The sequence below is a fragment of the Megascapheus bottae genome, chromosome 3 (assembly GCF_031878675.1).
Source record: "Megascapheus bottae isolate mThoBot1 chromosome 3, mThoBot2.hap1, whole genome shotgun sequence".
Lineage (NCBI taxonomy): Eukaryota > Metazoa > Chordata > Mammalia > Rodentia > Geomyidae > Megascapheus > Megascapheus bottae.
The window spans coordinates 81,205,411-81,224,672 of NC_143511.1; the positions used below are offsets into that span (position 1 = coordinate 81,205,411).

At 40.8% G+C, this 19,262-nt stretch overlaps 1 protein-coding gene across 2 annotated transcripts; it reads right to left on the reverse strand.

Annotated features, from left to right (window-relative positions):
• Window positions 1–4,217: 4,217 nt before the first annotated feature.
• Window positions 4,218–15,005, reverse strand: Pdcl (phosducin like). 2 transcript variants are annotated; one of them, XM_090330585.1, is made up of 4 exons: window positions 14,462–14,590; window positions 12,409–12,585; window positions 10,142–10,323; window positions 4,218–7,349 (listed from the first exon to the last, which is right to left on the reverse strand). In XM_090330585.1, exons 2-4 carry the CDS (start codon window positions 12,578–12,580, stop codon window positions 6,798–6,800), a joined length of 906 nt encoding a protein of 301 aa, XP_090186711.1. In that variant the 5' UTR covers window positions 12,581–12,585; window positions 14,462–14,590; the 3' UTR covers window positions 4,218–6,797. The 2 variants fall into 2 exon arrangements, with proteins under 2 accessions (XP_090186711.1, XP_090186710.1); XM_090330584.1 differs by lacking the exon at window positions 14,462–14,590 and adding an exon at window positions 14,901–15,005 and having other exon boundaries at window positions 4,219–7,349.
• Window positions 15,006–19,262: the final 4,257 nt, after the last annotated feature.

Below are 19,262 nucleotides of genomic sequence, written 5' to 3' on the forward strand. Positions count from 1 at the left end.
CTGTACTATTCACAAAGAAGTTAGTGATCAGCCTAATTGTCCAACAACTGTGAGTGGGTAAAGCAAATGTGGTATAAGTGCATAATGGAGTTTCATTCAGCCATGAACTGAAAGACAGGAGAGTGGAGAGAAGGAGAGGGGAAAGAACAAAAGGAGAGGAGGAGAAGTCAAAGAAAGGAAAGAGGGAGGGAGGAAATTGGATAGAACTAAAGATTAGTTTGTTAAGTGAAATAAACTTAATTCAGAAAGAAATTTATGTATTTTATATGTGGAATTTAAACAGAAAAAAGACATGACAGTAAAAATGGAACTATTAGTGATCTGGAGGAGTATATGAGGGACAGAAAAGGGATAACAGGATGTAAATATTACCAAAGTACATTATATGCACATTATATATATGAATAAAAGTTTCCCCCACTTAAGAAGCTGAGTTCTGAGGATCAGAAGCTCAGATCTGGCAGACAAATTCAAGAGCTTCTTATCTCCAACTAACTAGAAAATGAAGCCAGAAGTAGAAGCATGGCTCAAATGGTACACCCTTAGCCATGGGAATAAAAGCAGAGTAAGAACATGAGATCCTGAGTTCCAACCCCAGCTGGCACGTGCACACACACACACACACACACACACACACACACAAAAGAATCACAATGAACCCATTGCTCTATGCAACTAATATACGACAATTAAACAAATGGGAACACAAGAAATGTGCATTGAAATTAGGCAATGGCTAAGAGACGAAGAGATGAGATGGAGAAATTGGAGCTGTTTCCAGGGGGCATAGGGAATCATTTGGGGTACAAGAATGGTGGTACCAAAGTATCAAACCTGGGTCTTCATGAATGCTAGGCAAGCAATTCACTAGTAGGCCACACTCTCAGCCCTGTTACTCATTATTTAAGGTGAAATATGTTTAACACTTTTTGGAGGTTCAGTTGTAGAAACAAACTTTCTAAGATCATTCATACAGAGTACTCACTGAGTTTCACCATTAAATTTCTAGGCTGTCTTGACAGTTAACAGCAACTGAATCATTCATTCCTGCTCCTTTACTGCCACCCTGTGGCCACAGTAGATCATAATCAACATTTCCACATTGCCTGTGAGTCAGAGGTTGGGTAGAAGACCTGCCTTTCCTGTTTATGAGCTGACTCATGAGCCCTAGTAGAAAAAAATGATTTCTTCTCTCTCCTGAAACCGGGACAGTCTTCTTCTGGAATATTTGATTTATGTGCGTGCGCAGGAACACACACACACACCCTTCTCACATCTTTGACCTTCAGACTGCAAGTTACATCTTGGCTTCCCTGAGGCTTTGAGACTTGAATTGAGCCATGCCTTTATCATCTCAGAAATTCCATCTTGTAAGACAGCCAGCTCTTGGGACTTCTCTCCAGAATCACAGGATCAGTTCCCACAATAAACCCTTGTTTACATCTGTACCTTTTTATCCTACTGGCTCTGACTCACTGAAGAACCCTAACCCAGTAGGGCATATTCGAAGATCAAACAATAATGATGATGATGATGATGATGATGATGATGATGATGATAGCAAAGAATCTTGAATTTTTTATGCATAAGGTATTTACTGTTCATGGAATTCTCATAATTATGAAACTATCATGAGTCTATTTTATTATAATAAAATGTGATAAACATGTTGGGAAATGCATTTAGTATAATACTCATAATTTTTTTTTGGTCGGTTGTGGGCTTAAACTCTGGGCCCAGGCATTGTCCCTGAGCACATCAGCTCAAGGCTACCCCTCTACCACTTGAGCCGCAACTGTCACTTTGGGTTTTCTGGTTGCTCAATGGAGATAAGCATCTCACAGACTTTTGCGGTGCCCAGGCTGACTCTAAACCGCAGTCCTCAGATCTCAGTCTCCTGAGTAGCTAGGATTACAGGCATGCTACTTCATCTAACACCAGTAGCGGCTAACACCAGTAGCACCGAGCACAAGGATCTAAATGTCATTCTACTGAAAACCACTACAGCTTCTTGAAAAATGGCTAATTCTAAATTATTTACAGGGGACATCTGAAGCCAACAAAGAAAAGAAAGGTTATTCTAATTGATGAGGAAAATTCATACACATATATATATATATATATATATATATATATCATGTTTTCTTGAACCAACCATCCATTGAGAGGCAATTAAGCTAATTCCATTCCTTGGCTATGGTGAATAGTGCTGTAATGAATATGGTCATGCAGGTGGCTTACTGTGATAATCCTGGGCCTGGATGCTATCCCTGAAATCTTTTGCTTGAGGCAAATGCTATACTACTGGAACCAGAGCTATGGCTCTTTGGTGATCAGAGATGGGAGTCTTATGGACTTTCCTGCCCCAGCTGGTTGTGAAGCATGACCCTCGGATCTCAGCCTCCTGAGTAGCTAGGCTAACAAGCAAGAGCCACCAGTTCCTGGCCTATATTTAGTTTTTAAGGAACCTCTGTACTGCTCTCTAGAGTGGCTGAGTGAGTTTTCATTCCAAGCAACATTATATCAGGAATCCCTTTTGCCAGCATCTGTTACCGTTTGTTTCCTTGATAATGGCCACTCTAACTGGATCAAGTGAAATCTGTGCTGTTTTGATTTGCATTTGCCACCATGGCCAGAGATGTTGAACATTTCTTCATGAGTCTATTGGCCATTGTTATTTCTGAGAAGACTCTTTGCTGGTTCTTTGAAGATTTGTTAGGTTGTTGGGGGCCAAGTAACGCCATGTCTAATAACTTTCTGCTGAGACTTGTAGTAGGGGTAAACACGTGGACCAATTTGTCCTGCCCACCTGTTGTACTGATAGGCTAAGGCACCGAATATAAGGAGGAGGGATTTGAGGAATAGAGAGAGAGATTTTCCTGAAGGGAGGACAATGGGCCTTTTCCTCTCTCGGCTCGTCCTGGTCGGGGCGTGTTTTTCCCCATCCCTCCTACTAATCGAGAGGGACCAGGGACGAAGGTCCCTGACATTAGGTTATCTGTATATTCTGGATATTAGGCCTTTTTTGATGTATACCTGGCCAAAAAAAAATGTTCCCCCATTCTGTAGGCTTGTCTTTTAAGCTTATTGGCAATGCAGAAAGTTTGACACAATCCTCTTTATCAAGCCATTGTTTGACTTCTTGTGCTTCTGGATCTTTACTCAGAAAGTTCCTACCTGTGCCACTCCTTCCTGTTTAGAAAGTGATATTGTACCATTTGTAAAGAAATGGAAAGATCTGGAGAAAAAATATATTAAGTGAAGTCAAACTCAGAGAGAGTAAGGTTTCATGTTTTCAATGCATTAGCTGAAATATGGTAGATTCAAGGGAAAACTCAAATAATATATTTCCTTAGAAAGGGAAAGTCAAAGGCCAACAAAATAAGCACCAGAAAATGGGTACTTGAAGGGTAGTCAATGGAGGAGGAATACACAAAGAGGAGAAAGAGGAAAACAAAAATTTTAGTGTATGACAGAGGAGACTGACTCAAGTACACTCACTGAATACATATGAGAAATGTCATAATGAAATACTCTTGTATATATGCTAATAAGATATTGACTATAACCAGATTACCCTAACCCTTCATATGATTTCTGTCACCATGCCCATTTCACAGGTGAGAAAATTGAGGTATATCTTGCTCAGTAAGCTGATTCTTTGCTATCATCATCATCACCATCATTTGATCTTCAAATATGCCCTACTGGGTTAGGGTTCTTCATTGAGTCAGATGGACAAATATTACTCTGATTTCTTCTAGAAAAATCAGATGAAGAGGAGAGAAGCAATCTGAGCACTATTCACACAACTGTGTCAATGATGACTAATTTTTCATTCTTTTCTTTCTTTCTTCTTTTTTTTTAAATGAAGCCTGGGAAACAGCAGTCAGGAAATCAGAGATGGACACTGGATGAATAAATAATGTGATCGACAACATGAAGACACTATTTTCTTTTATACCTTTTTCTCCCTCAATGAGCTGCAATGGAATATGCTACTCTCACATGATGCTGAAAGAAAGCCTCACCCCCACCTCCATCCCCGACGCCCATACCTGGTAAGCTAAGTGATCACAAGGGTAAAAATAAGCCATTCTCCATATACTGTGTTTCTAAGTTATATTTGTGAAGTGGACCTTCAACTTACAATGGACTGCCCAGCATGCAGTTTGTCCCCTTCCAAGCTGAGAAGCACCTGTAGTGTGGTATTCACTTTGATGCCTATTTGGGTAGGCAATGGCACACCACTATTTAAACATTGTGATTACTATGAAGGTGCACTCAGTGATTCAAGTTCATAATTAGTAACTTTAGTAAAGGAAGTGTCCTAGAAAATACAAGTGGCCCTGATTTAATCTGTTGAAAGATCTTGAAGCTGAATAGCTATCTCCCTGAAGAACAGAAATCTCTAGTAGCCTGTGTTTCCACTCTGGATTTGCCAGTCACAACTCTATACGCCAAATTCTTGCAGCAATTCTGTTAATAATGTATCTCCTAGTGATTCTCTTTTTTTAAAAAAATTGTATTAGTATGTATTAGCTGTACAAAATAATGGGTTTCATTCATACACACCTGTAATTCTACTTTAATCATATTACCCCCATATCTTCACTTATTCCCCTCCCCTGGTTTCTTTCCTTTTCACAAATAGTTCCTTCCTTCCTTCCTTCTTTTTTGCTTCCTTTGTTTCTTTCTCGAGATTTCATGTATGAGAGAAAACAGGATGCTTGTTTTTTTTCTATGTCTGGCTTACTTAATGCCTCCAACTCTATCCAGTCTCCTGTAAACAACATAATTTCATTCTTTATGCCTTGATCCATTCACCTGCTGACAGACCCTTTGGCTGGTTCCACAGCTTGAGTACTGTGACTAGAGCTGCAATAAACGTGGGTATGCACACAGCTGTCCCCTTCAATTCTATACCCACAAGCAGTACCACTGGGTCACATGGCAGTTCTATTTTTAGTTTTTCTGAGGACTCTCCATTTTGATTTCCACAGTGACTGGACTACTTTGCATTCCCATCAACAGTGGAAGATCCCACAACAAGAAGATCCACAATGTTTTCTAGTTGCCTTCTGTATTTTCCTTACTTGCTGCAATAAATCTCCTTAGGCGTCTTTCTTTTTGTTGATTAGACATAGCCAGGTATTTTCAAGATTTTTTTCTGAACAGCCAAAGCCATAAATTTTAAAGCTAATGTTTAATTCCAGATTACATTTTCCCAATCCCAGGACATACATTTTACATTGAGAAATGGGGAAAAAAATTCCAATGACAATCATTATTATAAATAAACACACAAAAAAGACTAGAGAGATAGCTGTAAAAGTGATACATGGATTAATTTTGATTACTGGAATTATGGCTTTTAAAATCTCTTTTCAGTTTTTATTACATGGCTCTACCATGAATTATCATTTTCATAATAAAAAAAAAAGTTTGCTACCTTTCTGAGACAACAACCAAGCAAAGTACAGCTTGTCTATGTAATGGGATATATGGCTACTTTTAAATGCTATAGAAGAGTATTTAATAATATAAAAAAATCTGGTATGTTATTAGTTGGCCATACTATAAAACAGTATGTTCAAAATGATCCCAATGCTTTACTTAAAAACAAACAAAATGTCTATATCTATACATAGAAAGTATCTTAGTAAAAAATATACCAAAATATTAATAAGTGTTTTGATGGTAGGATTAGAGATTATTCTTTTGTTATTTTGGCTTCTGCATTTTGGCCAATTTCCCCTTACCAAATATGAATTATTTTTCTAATATGCAGGAAAAAAAATTAAAAAAAAACCATTAAACAAAAAGCTAACTTACTAAATAACCAATACAGACACAATAGTTATCAGCAGGACAAAATGTCCTACTTTAACAAGCTTTCTAGCTGCATCCCAACTCCAGCGTTGGGTCAATAAGATGCTGTCTCCTATACTGGGGCACCGGTGACTCACACCTGTAATCCTAGCTACACAGGAGGCTGAGATCTGAGGATCACAATTCAAAGCCAGCCTGTGCATAAAAGTCCAATTAACCATCAGAAAACTGAAAGTGGCTCAAGTGATAGAGCACTAGCCTTGAGCTGAAGAGTTCAGGGACAGTGCCCAGGCCCAGAAGTCAAGCCCCATGAATGAAAAAAAAAAAAAAAAAAAGCTGTCTCCCAGCACCAGGACCATCATCCTCTAGTACAGATGCCATAATGCTGACCAGACACTGACTCGGGAAGCAGAGGTCACCAGATCTGTTTTGTACTCAGGGGCTTGTGCACACTAGGCAGGTACTCTGCCACTGAGCTACATCTCCTCTCTGTTTGGAACCTTTAAGTAAGACCCTGATAGAGAAGAACATCTGGGGGCAGGGGAAGGGATGTAAGTAAATATAATTTACAATCATTTGATTACATGGATTACATTGCACATAACACACTAACTAGGGAATTCTACTCTCAGACCTGGCAGAGACCTCTAGGTCACCAAAAGACAATTTGTAGGACATTGCCTGTGTAAATATTGATTGGAAACAACAACAGAGATGTCATGCCAGAGAATCTTAAGTAAACAGCTCAAAAGCCTGGCTTCCTGTTTATATAATTCTAAGTCACTTTATTGCTAACTGAAAGGTGATTCAGCATTCTGATTTAATCCAGGAATTTCTTGACTTTCCACATAATAAAGGGACTACAAGGAACAGCTGGAAAGCCAGAAGATACAGGAAGCAAAAATAAACACAGACATGTGTCTTCCAGCCTAACCACAAGGAATCTATGCAACCAGATTATCAGCTCAGTCTATTTCCAGATCGCTGTCCTCACTGTGGCAGGTGGCAGAGTTACGCACAGACCTCACGACCAAGACTTCTTTTTCAGGGAGTAATCCAAACTCCTGTAGAAAAGCTTCAAGGTCCACAGCAAAGAAATCCTCTCCCAGCTGGTCAGTGACACGAACAAAATTGCCAATCAATTCACCACCCTTGTAGATGAGCAGGGCAGGGAGGGCGTTCCTGGTGAACCGGCTGCTGGCCCCAATCACTGAGCTCTTCACACGGCAAAATTTGACAGCCGGATACTCCGTGGCAAGGCAGATCATGCAACCATTCATGGCTTCAGTACCTGGGATGCCGTCCTCATAAATGTGGACTAGGATGAGAGTGCTCTTCTGTTCTTTATCAATTACGTCCAAAAACCCTTCTCCACTGGTGATCTCAAAAACCCGCCGGAACTGGGGCCCCTTATGAAACTGCTGTCGCATCTCTTCCATCCTCTGCTTCCGGTACTGCTGCAGAAAGTCTTGATCATCCTGGTCCTCACTCATCACAGCAAGCTCCTTCAGAGTCATCTGCAGGAGGACCAGCAGGTGGACACTCGACAAATGTCAACAAGCACCATGGGTTTTCAATACAAGTGACATCACACTAAACCTTTATACGAATTATGTCTCACTGCTTTGACCTTTGTTTCGTTTCTTGTCTTTTTTGGAGACAGGGTCTCACAATATTGCCCAGCTGGCTCCAAACTTAATCACAGCCATCTGCAGCCACCTGGGACTACAGGACCTCACCACCATGCCAGGTTCACTGATTTATGATATCCCATTGGCAAAGGGCTTTGATATCCTCCATTTCACAACTGGTGGGATGGAGGGTTGCCTCAAGATTTCACATTATTTGGACAAGTTCTTATGAATAGTAAGTCTAAGACCAGGATTCAAATTAGACTTTAATAACACAGGCTTTTTAACTACAATATCATAGTGCCTCTCTATCTAAATAGGCAACATCAGATAATATTCCTTCATTGATCTTTTTTGGTCATTTTAACAAGGTATGATTTTGTTCACTGCTTTTCTTATTGTTGTTGTTGTTGTTTAAAAGTAATAAGACATTAAGGAAGTTCAAAAAGAACACTCATAATCCCTGCCCTGCATATAAATATACATGTACACTCTCTAAAAATGTATTTAATTTCTTCTGAGACATGTCAATCTTGTTATGTAAACCCAGCTAGCTTGTCTCTAACTCACACTCTTTCTGAATGCTGGGATTACAGGCACACCGATAATCCCATGTACCCCAATGCTTGGTTTTATTTTTCTTCTTATTACCAGGCAGCATGATGGAATAGTTTTGCTTTTATAGCTGAATTGTAGCCATAGGTAATATAACCGGCTTTTGCCTCTAAGCTAGTATTAATAATTTGTTGGCATTTCCCCACATTTCCAAATAGTTTTATAAGATAATGTATAGCACCTTATTTTTAGCTGGGTAGCAGTGGCTCACACTTATAATCCTATTCAGAAGGTTGAGATGAGGATTGCAGTTCAAAGCTACCCCAAGCAGGAAAATCCCTAAGATTCCAATTAACTGCCAAAAAGCCAGAAATGGAGTACAGAAGTTCAGCAAAAGAGCCCAGACCCTGAGTTCAAGCTCCAGGACTGCCATATATATATACACACACAAAAAAAATAATGTTCTTACAGCTCATTTCTGGGATTTAGGCAGTTTCTATTTCTTTCTGTTTGAGAAAAGTCAGCTGAATAGGGATAGTATTTCTCACATCTGACCCTGGTAGTCACATGATGGTGGTGGTTTCCTTCTGATCTCTCCCTTCAACATAAAGAAGCAACTCTGAGTAGCAGGTGTCCTGCCCTAGGGCCAACCTATGTGATAAGATAGTCTTCCTCTTAGAAAAAAATCATATGAAGTGAAGTGAGCCAGACGCAAAGGAACACAGGCTCAATGGTTTCCCTCATTTGTCATAATTAATATAAACCTTGGACTCTCCTAGCAGAGGTTTACAATAGGGCAAAATCTAGATACGTAAGGCCATATATAGGATGAGGCTAAATGAAAGGACCTCCAAGATACAGAAACAAGAGCAATATAAGGTGTGACTGTTGTTCTTAGTGTACCATGTTATTTCTCATCTCTTTTGTTGGCCCTTGGTTATCTCATGTTGTTACAGTATCTTACCTTGTTATCTGATATATTGTATATATTTTTATTTGTTTATTTGAAATAGGATAGGGAAGGGAGAAGGAAATGGGGACAAAAACATGAGAAGGGGTAGCAATGATTATTAAGTAATGCACCTTCTATCTGGTGAATGTAATATAACCCTTCTATTAATTACAATTAAAAAAAAGAAAGATAAAGTCTTCCTTTTCCTGCCCTGGCGTAGTAAGATTATCTGGGCTTCTGTTATAACGTCCGTGTAGGTGAGGGGCAAGAGAACGGAATGCAAGTTTATACTTGTCATAATTAAGCAGACCATTATGAGTTTGCTGTTTTACAGATAACCTGTGTGCTTCCTATCACATGCCTACTACTCTATCCTGGCCAACTAGACTATCTGACTTCTTACAATCCTTGCCCCTTTCAAGCCCTGAAATCAACATCTACCTGGTTCAAGAAGAATGGTTCTTTGTTTAATGCTCTTATCTGCTTCCTAATCCTGGCCAGTATTTTAGCTTTAGGCCATAGCTAACAGATCTCAGGCACTCTGTGTTCATTCTTTCATGGTCAGAGGGCACAGGGTAACACAATCCTTTTTTAATAATACTGAGAAGGTAAAGGAGCATCTGACATTTGGTTCCAAATACATTTCAATGTCTATTTCCTTCTACTATAATGTCACCACAGAATAAATCCTCATGAAGCGGCTTCAAATAAGTTAGAACATCAAAGAAAGAGCAGGAAAATCTGAATTAAGCCAATTGGTCTTATGGAATGCATTACAACTTCCTTGTTAAGTATTGGTTTTCCATTATTGATAAATAACATTGCATATGATATGAAAAAAAGTGTCTTCCTTCAAGATACTTCTGGCCTAATACTTCAATAAAAGTAAACTAACATCACTTAGCACTTTCAACAGACCAGTCCCTGTGATGAACATTTTACCAAAGCAGCCCCAGAGGAGGGAGTACTGACCTATGATTTAGCCAATGGAAAAGAAGATTCAGAAAGGAAAACGTTTTCCTATAATCACCTGAGATTAAACACTGATGTCTGATGTGGCTTTCTATCTAACTTGAACTACAGTTCCCACAAGCCAAATCCAACCTCCTCTGTCTACTCAAGCAGCCAGTTCCAGACAACATCAAAGAAAGGCCTGTGAACTTCTCATTACCTTCCCACTGATCTTCTCCTGGAGGTCCTTCTGTTTCTGTTGCTCCTCTTCCTCATCCAGGTGGGACCTGCAGGTCATGGACAACTTCTTGATCAGTCTCTCCATCTCCCGACACTGCTCCTCCCTCTGCTCCGTCTCCAACTGCTTGAAGCGACGCCAGTCATTGATGACACCTTTAGGGCCTGAGCAAGGTGAACATGGATGTGACCACAAATGCACAAGGAACTATAGTGCTCATGTTACTCTGTAGCTTGGCCTCTCTCTACTTGATCTTAACAAAGAGCTTCTGTGTACTCTGCCACAGGGCAGCATTGTTTATTCAGTGAGGTGGACTGCAGTTACAGTATGCAATCATTAAAGCATCAAGTTAATGATCAGGATTAGGAGACTAGTTAAATAGAACATCACTCATTTACTCAAAGGAAAAACAAGGAACACTTAGCAAGAATGAAGCAGTTCTGTATTTCCTGCATTGAAAGACACTTCAAATATATTCACTTAAAAATAACAAGGGTGTGGGGGGAAGGGAGTTTGGTCTAGTGGTAGAGTGCTTGCCTAGCATGCACAAAAACCTGGGTTCAATTCCTCGGTACCACATACATAGAAAAAAGCCTGTAGTACTGCTGAGGCTCAAGTGGTAGAGCTCTAGCCTTGAGAAAGCCCAAAGACAGTGCTCAGACTCTGAGTTCAAGCTCCAAGCAGAACTAGCAAAAAAAATAATAGTAATAAAGTCAGGCACAGTGACACATGCCAGCAGTGCTAGCTACTAGGAAGACTGGGGAAGCATGAGTTAAGCCCAGGAGTCCAAGACCAGCCTAGGCAACACATTGACATCCCGAATCTAAAAGTAAAAACATGATAATCTATCATCCACCAACATGGCAAAAAAATTTAAAAAGTATAATACCAAAGTACAAAGAAAGACTATCACATTGCTTGTTAAGCTTAACCAACAAATTAGATTTGTGAGACCTGGAAGATCTCAGTTCAAAGGCAGCAGAAAAATAGAGACTCCATCTCCGATTAACCAGCAAAATGTTGCACAAGCAGGAAAGCCAAGTGGGAGCACAAGGCTGTGAGTCAAAGACCCAGTACCAAAAATGCAAGTAATTAGTGCCATGCCAACTGATAATTATTTCACCATATTAAAATGTAAAAGTGGATTAGGGATGTATCTCAGTAAGACAGCACTAGGTTAATCATAAGTTCAATCCCCAAAACTGCCCTCAATTTTTGTCAGTTGTGGAACTTGAACACTGGGTCTGGGCGGTGTCCCTGAGCTCTTGAGATCAAGGCTACGGCCCTACCTCTGGGCCTGGGCATTATCCCTGAGCTCTTAGCTCAAGGTTACCACCCTACCACTGGAGCCACAGCGCCACTTTCTGTTTTCTAGTGGTTAACTGGAGAGTCTCACAGACTTTAGTGCCCAGCTAGCTTTGGATTATAGATACAAGCCACTATACCTGGGCCAATTTCTTTTCTTTTAATAACAAGGTCACCAGTCAGTGGCTCATGACTGTAATCTTAGCTACTCAGAAAGCTGAGATCTGAGGACTGAAGTTCAAAGCCAGCACAGGAAGAAAAGTCCAGGAGACTCTTCTTCAATTAACCAACCACCAGAAAGACAGAAATGGTACTGAGGCTCAAAGTGTTACAGCATTAACCTTGAGCTAAGAAGCTCAGGGACAGCATGTAGGCCCAGGTGCCCTGGTTTTAAGATCCGTGATTGACAAGAAAAAGTATAAGTATAGCCAGGCGTGGTGGCTCACGCCTGTAATCCTAGCTACTCTGGAGGCTGAGATCTGAGGACTGCGGTTCAAACCCAGCCCAGGCACTAAAGTCCATGAGAGTTTTATCTCCAATTAACCACTAGAAAACCAGAAATGGTGCTATGGTTCAAGGGGTAGGGCGGTAGCCTTGAGCTGAAGAGCTCATGGACAATGCTCAGGCCCAGAGTTTAAGCCCCATGACTGACCAAAAAAGAAAAGTGTAATTATGCAATTTCCAGGAATATACACATACCTATGACTTGTGATTTTGAGAAAGAAAACTGAAACCAAGCTCAGTCTGTTCATTGCTTTGCGGCTATGCACTGACCTTTTCACTGTGCAATGAAAAAGGCTGGAAACATACACACTCAAATGACAACATTCAGTTACCTTTGGAAGTGAGGCAGGTGTTTATAGAGAAAAAAATCAAGAGACTTTGGATACATAGTAAAGTGACATTTCTGAGGCCTGTTTCCAGGGCTCAGGGCCTTCCAGTACCTGTATTCACTGAGATGCCTTCGCCTACCATCTCAGCCTCTGGAGGTATGGACCCACTGGCTAGGGGACCCCCACCTCCTTCCTTGTCTTCATGGTCACTGTCCTCATCCTCACTGGTGCTGTAGTAGTACTGCAGCTTCTCCCCCAGCAACTTGTCATCCAGGGTCGTCATGGTGCCTGAGAGAAGGGATAATATATCAGGCTTTTTACTAATTTAAAGGCAAAGCACAAGGGGCTTTGTGCTAAAATTAACCTAAGTGCTTTCATAAGTAGATTCTCAACAAATCCCATGACTATGTGTGATAGTTTATCAGTGTGTGTGTGTGTTTCTGTGTGTGTGTGTGTGTGTATGTGCTGTGACTGGGGTTGAATCCAGGGCTTCATGCTCTCTCAGCTTTTCCTCATAAGGCTGGTACTCCACCACCACTCAAGCCACACCTCCACTTCTGGCTTAAAAAAAAAAAAAAAAAACTTTACTATAAGATGATATAAAGAGGGGCTACAGTTACATAAATCTGGTAAAGAGTATAATTCTTGGGCCAGGCACTGGAGGTTCATGCCTATAATCCTAGCTACACAGGAGGCTGAGATCTGAGGATCATGGTTCAAAGCCAGCATAGGTAGGAAATTCCATGAGACTCTTATCTCTAATTAGTTACTAGAAAACCAGAAGTGAAGTTGTGGTTCAAAATGGTAAAACACGGGCCGGGAGTTTGGCCTAGTGCTAGAGTGCTTGCCTCGCATGCACGAAGACCCGAGTTTGATTCCTCGGTACCCCACACACATAGCAAAAAGCCGGAAGTGGTGCTGTGGCTCAAGCACCAGTGGCTCATGCCTGTAATCCTAGCTACTTAGGAGGCTGAGAGGAGCCAGCCTGGGCAGACAAATCTGAGGAGAGTCTTCTCTCCAATTAACTACCAGAAGTAACTCACTAGACCACAGTTTGATACAGGATGGGGGAAAAAAGAAAACTTAGGAAAAGAGGAAAGTGTAACAACTTCCAAAAAGAAGTATTAAGAAATATGCCTTTTTGTTGTTGTTGCTGTTGCTGTAGAGCTTGAATTCAGGGCCTGGGCACTGTCTTTGAGCTCTTTTTGCTCAAGACTAGTATTTTACCTTTTTTTTTTTTTTTGGCCCGTCCTGGGCTTGAGCTTAGGGCTTGAGTACTGTCCTTGGACTTTCTCAAGGCTAGAACTCTACCACTTGAGCCACCGCACCACTTCCAGCTTTTTCTATGTATGTGGTACTGAGGAATCGAGTCTTCATGCATGCTAGGCAAGCACTCTACCACTAGGCCAAACTCCCAGCCTTATTCTTACTCTTTTTATGGAAAGTCAAAGATTTTCTCTGCTAAGATTTCCAGTAAATGACGAAGCAGGTAGGATCCAGGAATAATTCACTTAAGAAGCTTGAACGATGAGTTGTCTTCCCAGTAGTGTATTCTTGCACTGGTGCAGACTAGGAAGATTCTGCTCTACTGAGAGAGATTCTATCGATGCTAGCTTTCAATTTCCCTACCAAGACTGCTATCTAACTGAAACACTAGGTAAAAATCATCAGCGTATAATGCTAGGTTGCAGGTTTATATAACTCAAGTGGTAGAGCATTTGTCTAGCAAACTCAACACCCTGGTTTCAATCCCCCATACTGAAAGAAAAAAAGACTATAATGCTCACCAGACCAACACTTGGGAAGTGTGGAGGCAGATGAGGATAGTCTGGATTATATAGTGAGACGTTGTCTCCAAAAAAAAAAAAAAAAGAGGACACTGACAGCTTAGCTGTGTGATCACTGAAGACAGAGCATTTTGTCTGGCTAAAACATGGGTCAATGCCAAGAGGTTAGTAATGATCAAGTGTTTAAAGGGTTCTTCTCTGGCAACATTTATGTATCAGAAGCAGTCAGGGACAGTTTGGAGGAAGGAAGCCATCTGAGGATTGTTTGCAGGCTTCTTTGGAAATCTAGATGGAATTGGGAAGAGGTGAACCCCTCGAGTACTCTTTTCTAAGCATCCCATCAAAGACTTATCACAGGGCCTGTAAACTGAAGGTACCTGGAGGTGTCAAAGATAGACCAAGGAAGTGGAGCACAGTGATCAAGAAGAGGTGAGTACAGGTGAGGAGAGGCAGGAGGCTCGGCCACTGAGGGGTGTGAAAAGGGAGCCCGCGGGGCCGGCGGAGGGGTGCAACCTTAAAAACGGGGGGAGGGGCGTGGCGCACGCGCAGTGAGGCGTGTCAGCTGGAAAATGGGACCCACAGGAGGGCGTGGCACGTCAGAAGATGGGGGGCGGCGAAGGAGCGCGCACGCTCTAGGGCGGAGCCAGCGGGGGGCGTGGCTATCCGAGCCCTCGGGCGGAGCCCGGAAGAAGGGGGAGTAACGGCCAGGAGGGTTAAAGGAGTCTGGGGGAAGCCGCGGACTCCGTGGAGACGGAGGGCACCTGACCACCCTCCCACCCACGCGTGCCTAAACACGACGGACCCCAGTGCAGTTACCCGGCCTTGGACGGTCCGGATCCCTTTGGGTTCCCACTGAGGAAGAAAGAAGCACGGCCGCCCAGAGCGTTAGGAGAAAAGACGCCGGCGTTCCGATCGCGCGGACCAATGACGCGCGGCCTTCCGGCGTGATGGCGGATGCACGCCGGCCAATTGCGCGCCGCTTCCTCTTACAGCGACTACGGATCCTACGTTGGGACAAAACTCGTCCATGTTACCTTGTTTTGCTGCTTTTTCTTTTTCTTCTGAAATCCCAGAGCTATATTATAAATGTATCTTTTATTTGTTCTCAATCATATTGGGTCTATTAAAATAAAACCACTCAGATATTAGTTTGATGTACAAAGCACCTAAGTGCAGAAGTTAAAACATTTTTAAAGCTTGGTTTAATAAGTAGTTAACATTATTTTTTTTAAATCACAGTCATGATTTATTTGAGTCACAGATAAAATGCTAGCAGAGATTTTGTATGTGTTGATAAAATTACGGGTAGACTGCTGAGAATTACACAGCCCAGTTTTAATTCTCAACACATTTACTGGACTAGTCATGTGCTTTCCTATATAGTACTTCTGTATATTTCTTTCTGTTTCCACTGATTCGACTTCACCAAAGATCCTAACTGATAACGGACAGAACTTACTTAATACAGGAAGTCTTCAAGTTCAGTTCTTCTTGTCCACAAATCAAAGTGCAAATCATAAGGCTCATGCCTGGATATTCCTGGAATTTTCTGGAACAGCTCTCACAGCTTTTGCTGTTCACTGCAATATTGCCCATTCCTATACTTTCAAAAACAATGTCTTCTTCTTGAAGACCCATATTTCTTTTATACTTAAACAAGCAGTTAGATAGGAATACCTTCTCCTATTATTTATGTTAAATGGGTTCAAATAGTATGAAATATTTTTTTCTTTAAAATTTTTTTCTTTTTCCTCTCTGATTGCTTCTAACTCAAAATTTTAAAACATTTCCCTTCTTTATAGCTAGATAACATTATTTTTTCAGTAATTAAATTCCTTTTTTTTAAACACTATGAAAACAACACTATAATATGAAATCCTGAATTAGTAGAATAAGGACATCAACACTGATAGCTTTGCATGAGTAGTTAACAGAACTTGCCCATGGTTTTGTAAGATGTCAACTTCTGGAAATTCTGGGTAAATAACACAATCCTATGTTTGCAAAGTAAGCTGATGTCAAAATTGGAGTTTTTGTTGAAGTGTCCAATACACCACTTGAGCCATAGCTCCACTTTCATGTTATATTTCCTGTAATGTCACTGCTACTTTGAATTGTCAGTGCCAATGCCTGTGTCATATAAAATTTGAATTCCAGTCTATCTTTGGAATTTGTTTTATTAACCTTGTAATTTTTGTGTGGGTGGGGGGGGGTGTCATGGGACTTGTACTCGGCCTGGGCACTGTCCCTGAGCTCTTCAGCTCAAGGCTACCGCCCTAACCTCAAGCCAAGCCCCACTTCTCATTTTCTAGAGGTTAATTGTAGATAAGAGTCTCAGGTCCTATAGTGCCCAGGCTGGCTTTGAACCTTGATCCTCAGATCTCAGCCTCCTGAGTAGCTAGTATTACAGGTGTGAGCCACCGCAACCGGTGAAAGCCAGACATTTTATAGGACTATAGTTGCTACGGGTGAAAGGGAACAGGCTTCCTACTACTTAATATAAAGTTGCATTAATCTAGGTAGGAATTGGGCTCAGTTTAGAGTTTATTCTTGCTATAGTTACCTTCAGTACACTACAGGCTTGAAAATCCTACAGTTTGTGTCTAGGATACATATTTGTTACACTGAAAAACACCAGTGCTAGATTTTGGTGGGTTGTGCCTTAGAGGATCTAATCACACATTTCATTTCTGTTCATTTTCCATCTGAAGAATATTCTGCTCCTGTTATTCCAAATTTGTTTATTTTGGTGTTGGGTGTGATTATGCTTTTGTTGTGATTAATGTTTAGTTTTATGCGTATTGTAGTTTTCGAGGTAGTAGTAGTCCAATGGGCTTTCCTGTTCCTCTGCTGTCATTGTGGGCCCATTGTAAAACCCTACCACTACCTTGTGAGTAGGATTTTATTTTCATTGTTCCCAGCAGCTATGAGTTTTCATCATTGCCCTAAAAACATTGTTCCATCTACCTAGCACCACAAAATTAAGGCTTCTGTTCCTTAGTTGGGTTCAAGAAATTTAGTTTCTTGCTCTTCTGTGTGGCTACTATTCTTTTTTTCCAAGTCAGCACCCTGATATTTCCTTTTTGTTTGTTTGTTGTTGGTAGTGGTGGTCATGGGGCTTGAATTCTGGGCCTGAGCTCTTCAGCTGAAGGCTACCACCCTACCCTTTGAGCCACAGCCCCACTTCCCATTTTCTAGAGAGTAATTGGAGATAAGAATTTCTCATTCTTTAATGCCTGAGCTGGCTTTGAACCGCAATCTCAGCCTCTTGATTAGTTAGGATTACAGTTGTGAGCCACTATGCCCAGCAGCACCCTGACATTTCTTATGCTCTTTGGTCTCTTTTTCTGGATACTTGGTGGGATTTCTCAAAGAACCTTGAAGAGTACATAAATCCCCCTTATTTTCTGTAACCTCAGGAGATTTTACCTTTTAGCTTATACCTGACCGTCACCAAGTTGTCAAGTGTTGTAGTTGAATGCTTGACTTTCTTACTGGTTTAATTCAGCTGAGAAAGCTTCATCTCTCTCTACAAGTTGTCTCTCCTGAGAGTTTCTGGCAATTGGTTGCTGTGTAACCTCAGCTCTGATAATCTGATAAGCATAATTATGGTTTTCAATACAATTTCACACCCTATTCCCTAGAACTCTAAATATGATGAAACCAACAAATGGGTTAACTGGATTAACTGGTGCCCAGCAAGACTATTTTTTACTGTTTCTGTTTCACCTCACTCTGATACCTTATTCCCCAAATTATTAACTGATAAAGTCAGCCTGCCCTGACAATAAGAACAAGGGAAAACATCAAAGAACACCAGTCACCTGACCTTTTTTTTTTTTTGGGCCAGTCCTGGGGCTTGAACTCATGGCCTGGGTGTTGACCCTCAGCTTTTCTGCTCAACTAGCACTCTATCCCTTTGAGACATAAAAACACTTCCTGTTTTCTGATGGTTAATTGGAGATAAGAGTCTCACAGACTTTCCAGCATGAGCTGGCTTTGAATTGTGAACCTCAGCCTCCTAAGTAGTATTCTTTTTTTAGGTTTACAGGAACCAGAAATATCTGAATGCTATGGAAAGCACATCAAGATAACTGATTGCTCAATATTTAATTGCATTCCTGTGCTCCCCTGGCTATGATTAAAATCAGATCTCAGAAGAAGCCCCATATAAGCTTTTATACTTGTGAGCCCTGACAAATCGAATTGCAGGTGAAAGCTATTCCCAAATCACTTGCTTGTTGTGCATAAAGTGTTTCCTGTCTCTTGAGTTATTTATTGCCTTTATTGGGTGGCAGTGGAAACACCTTTCACAGTTACCAGCTAACCCATTGTTAGAATGGCAAGAGGGATTTTGCAAATAGTTAAGGTTACTAATCAACAGACCTTAAAATATAGAAAATTTCCAAATGCCTGATGGTTCACATTTGTGATCCTCCCTACTCAGTTGGCTGAGATATAAAGATCACAGTTCAAAGCCAGTCTGTGCAGGAAAATAAATCTTCAATTAACCATATATAGTATATATTTAACCACATATATGACCATATATAATACGTATAACCATACATTATATATGAACCATATATAATGTGTCTATATGTATTTGTGTGTGTGTGTATATATATATATATACATATATCCCTATATAAGCTGAATAGGCCAAATGAAATCAGATGAATCTGTTTTCTAGCTACTGGAAAAAATCAGAAATATTTGAAGCATGATAGGGACTTGTCATATTGTTGGTTGCTGGTATGAATTATGAAGGCAGCCATGTGAAAGACTGTGGGCTGAATCTATAAGGGAAAGACTGCAATGCTGATAACCTGTAAGGTGAATTCTCCCAGTAAGAATGGAAGTGGAAGTAGATTCTTCCCCATAGTCTCCAGAATAGAATGTACAACATTCTGACAACTTTTAATTCAGTCTTAAAGATCCCTGTTTAATCATACAGTTTAGATGTCTGACCTACAGATCCTGTGCAGTAATATAATTGTATTGTTTAAAGCAAATTAGTGTTCATTATGACAGCAAAAGAAAATTAAGCCAGGTGCTAGTTGTTTACACCAACTCAGGAGGCTGAGGTCTGAGGATTGTGGTTCAAAGCCAGTCTGGGCAAAAAAGTCCATGAAACTTATCTCCAACTAGCCATCAGAAAACCAGAAGTGGCGCTGT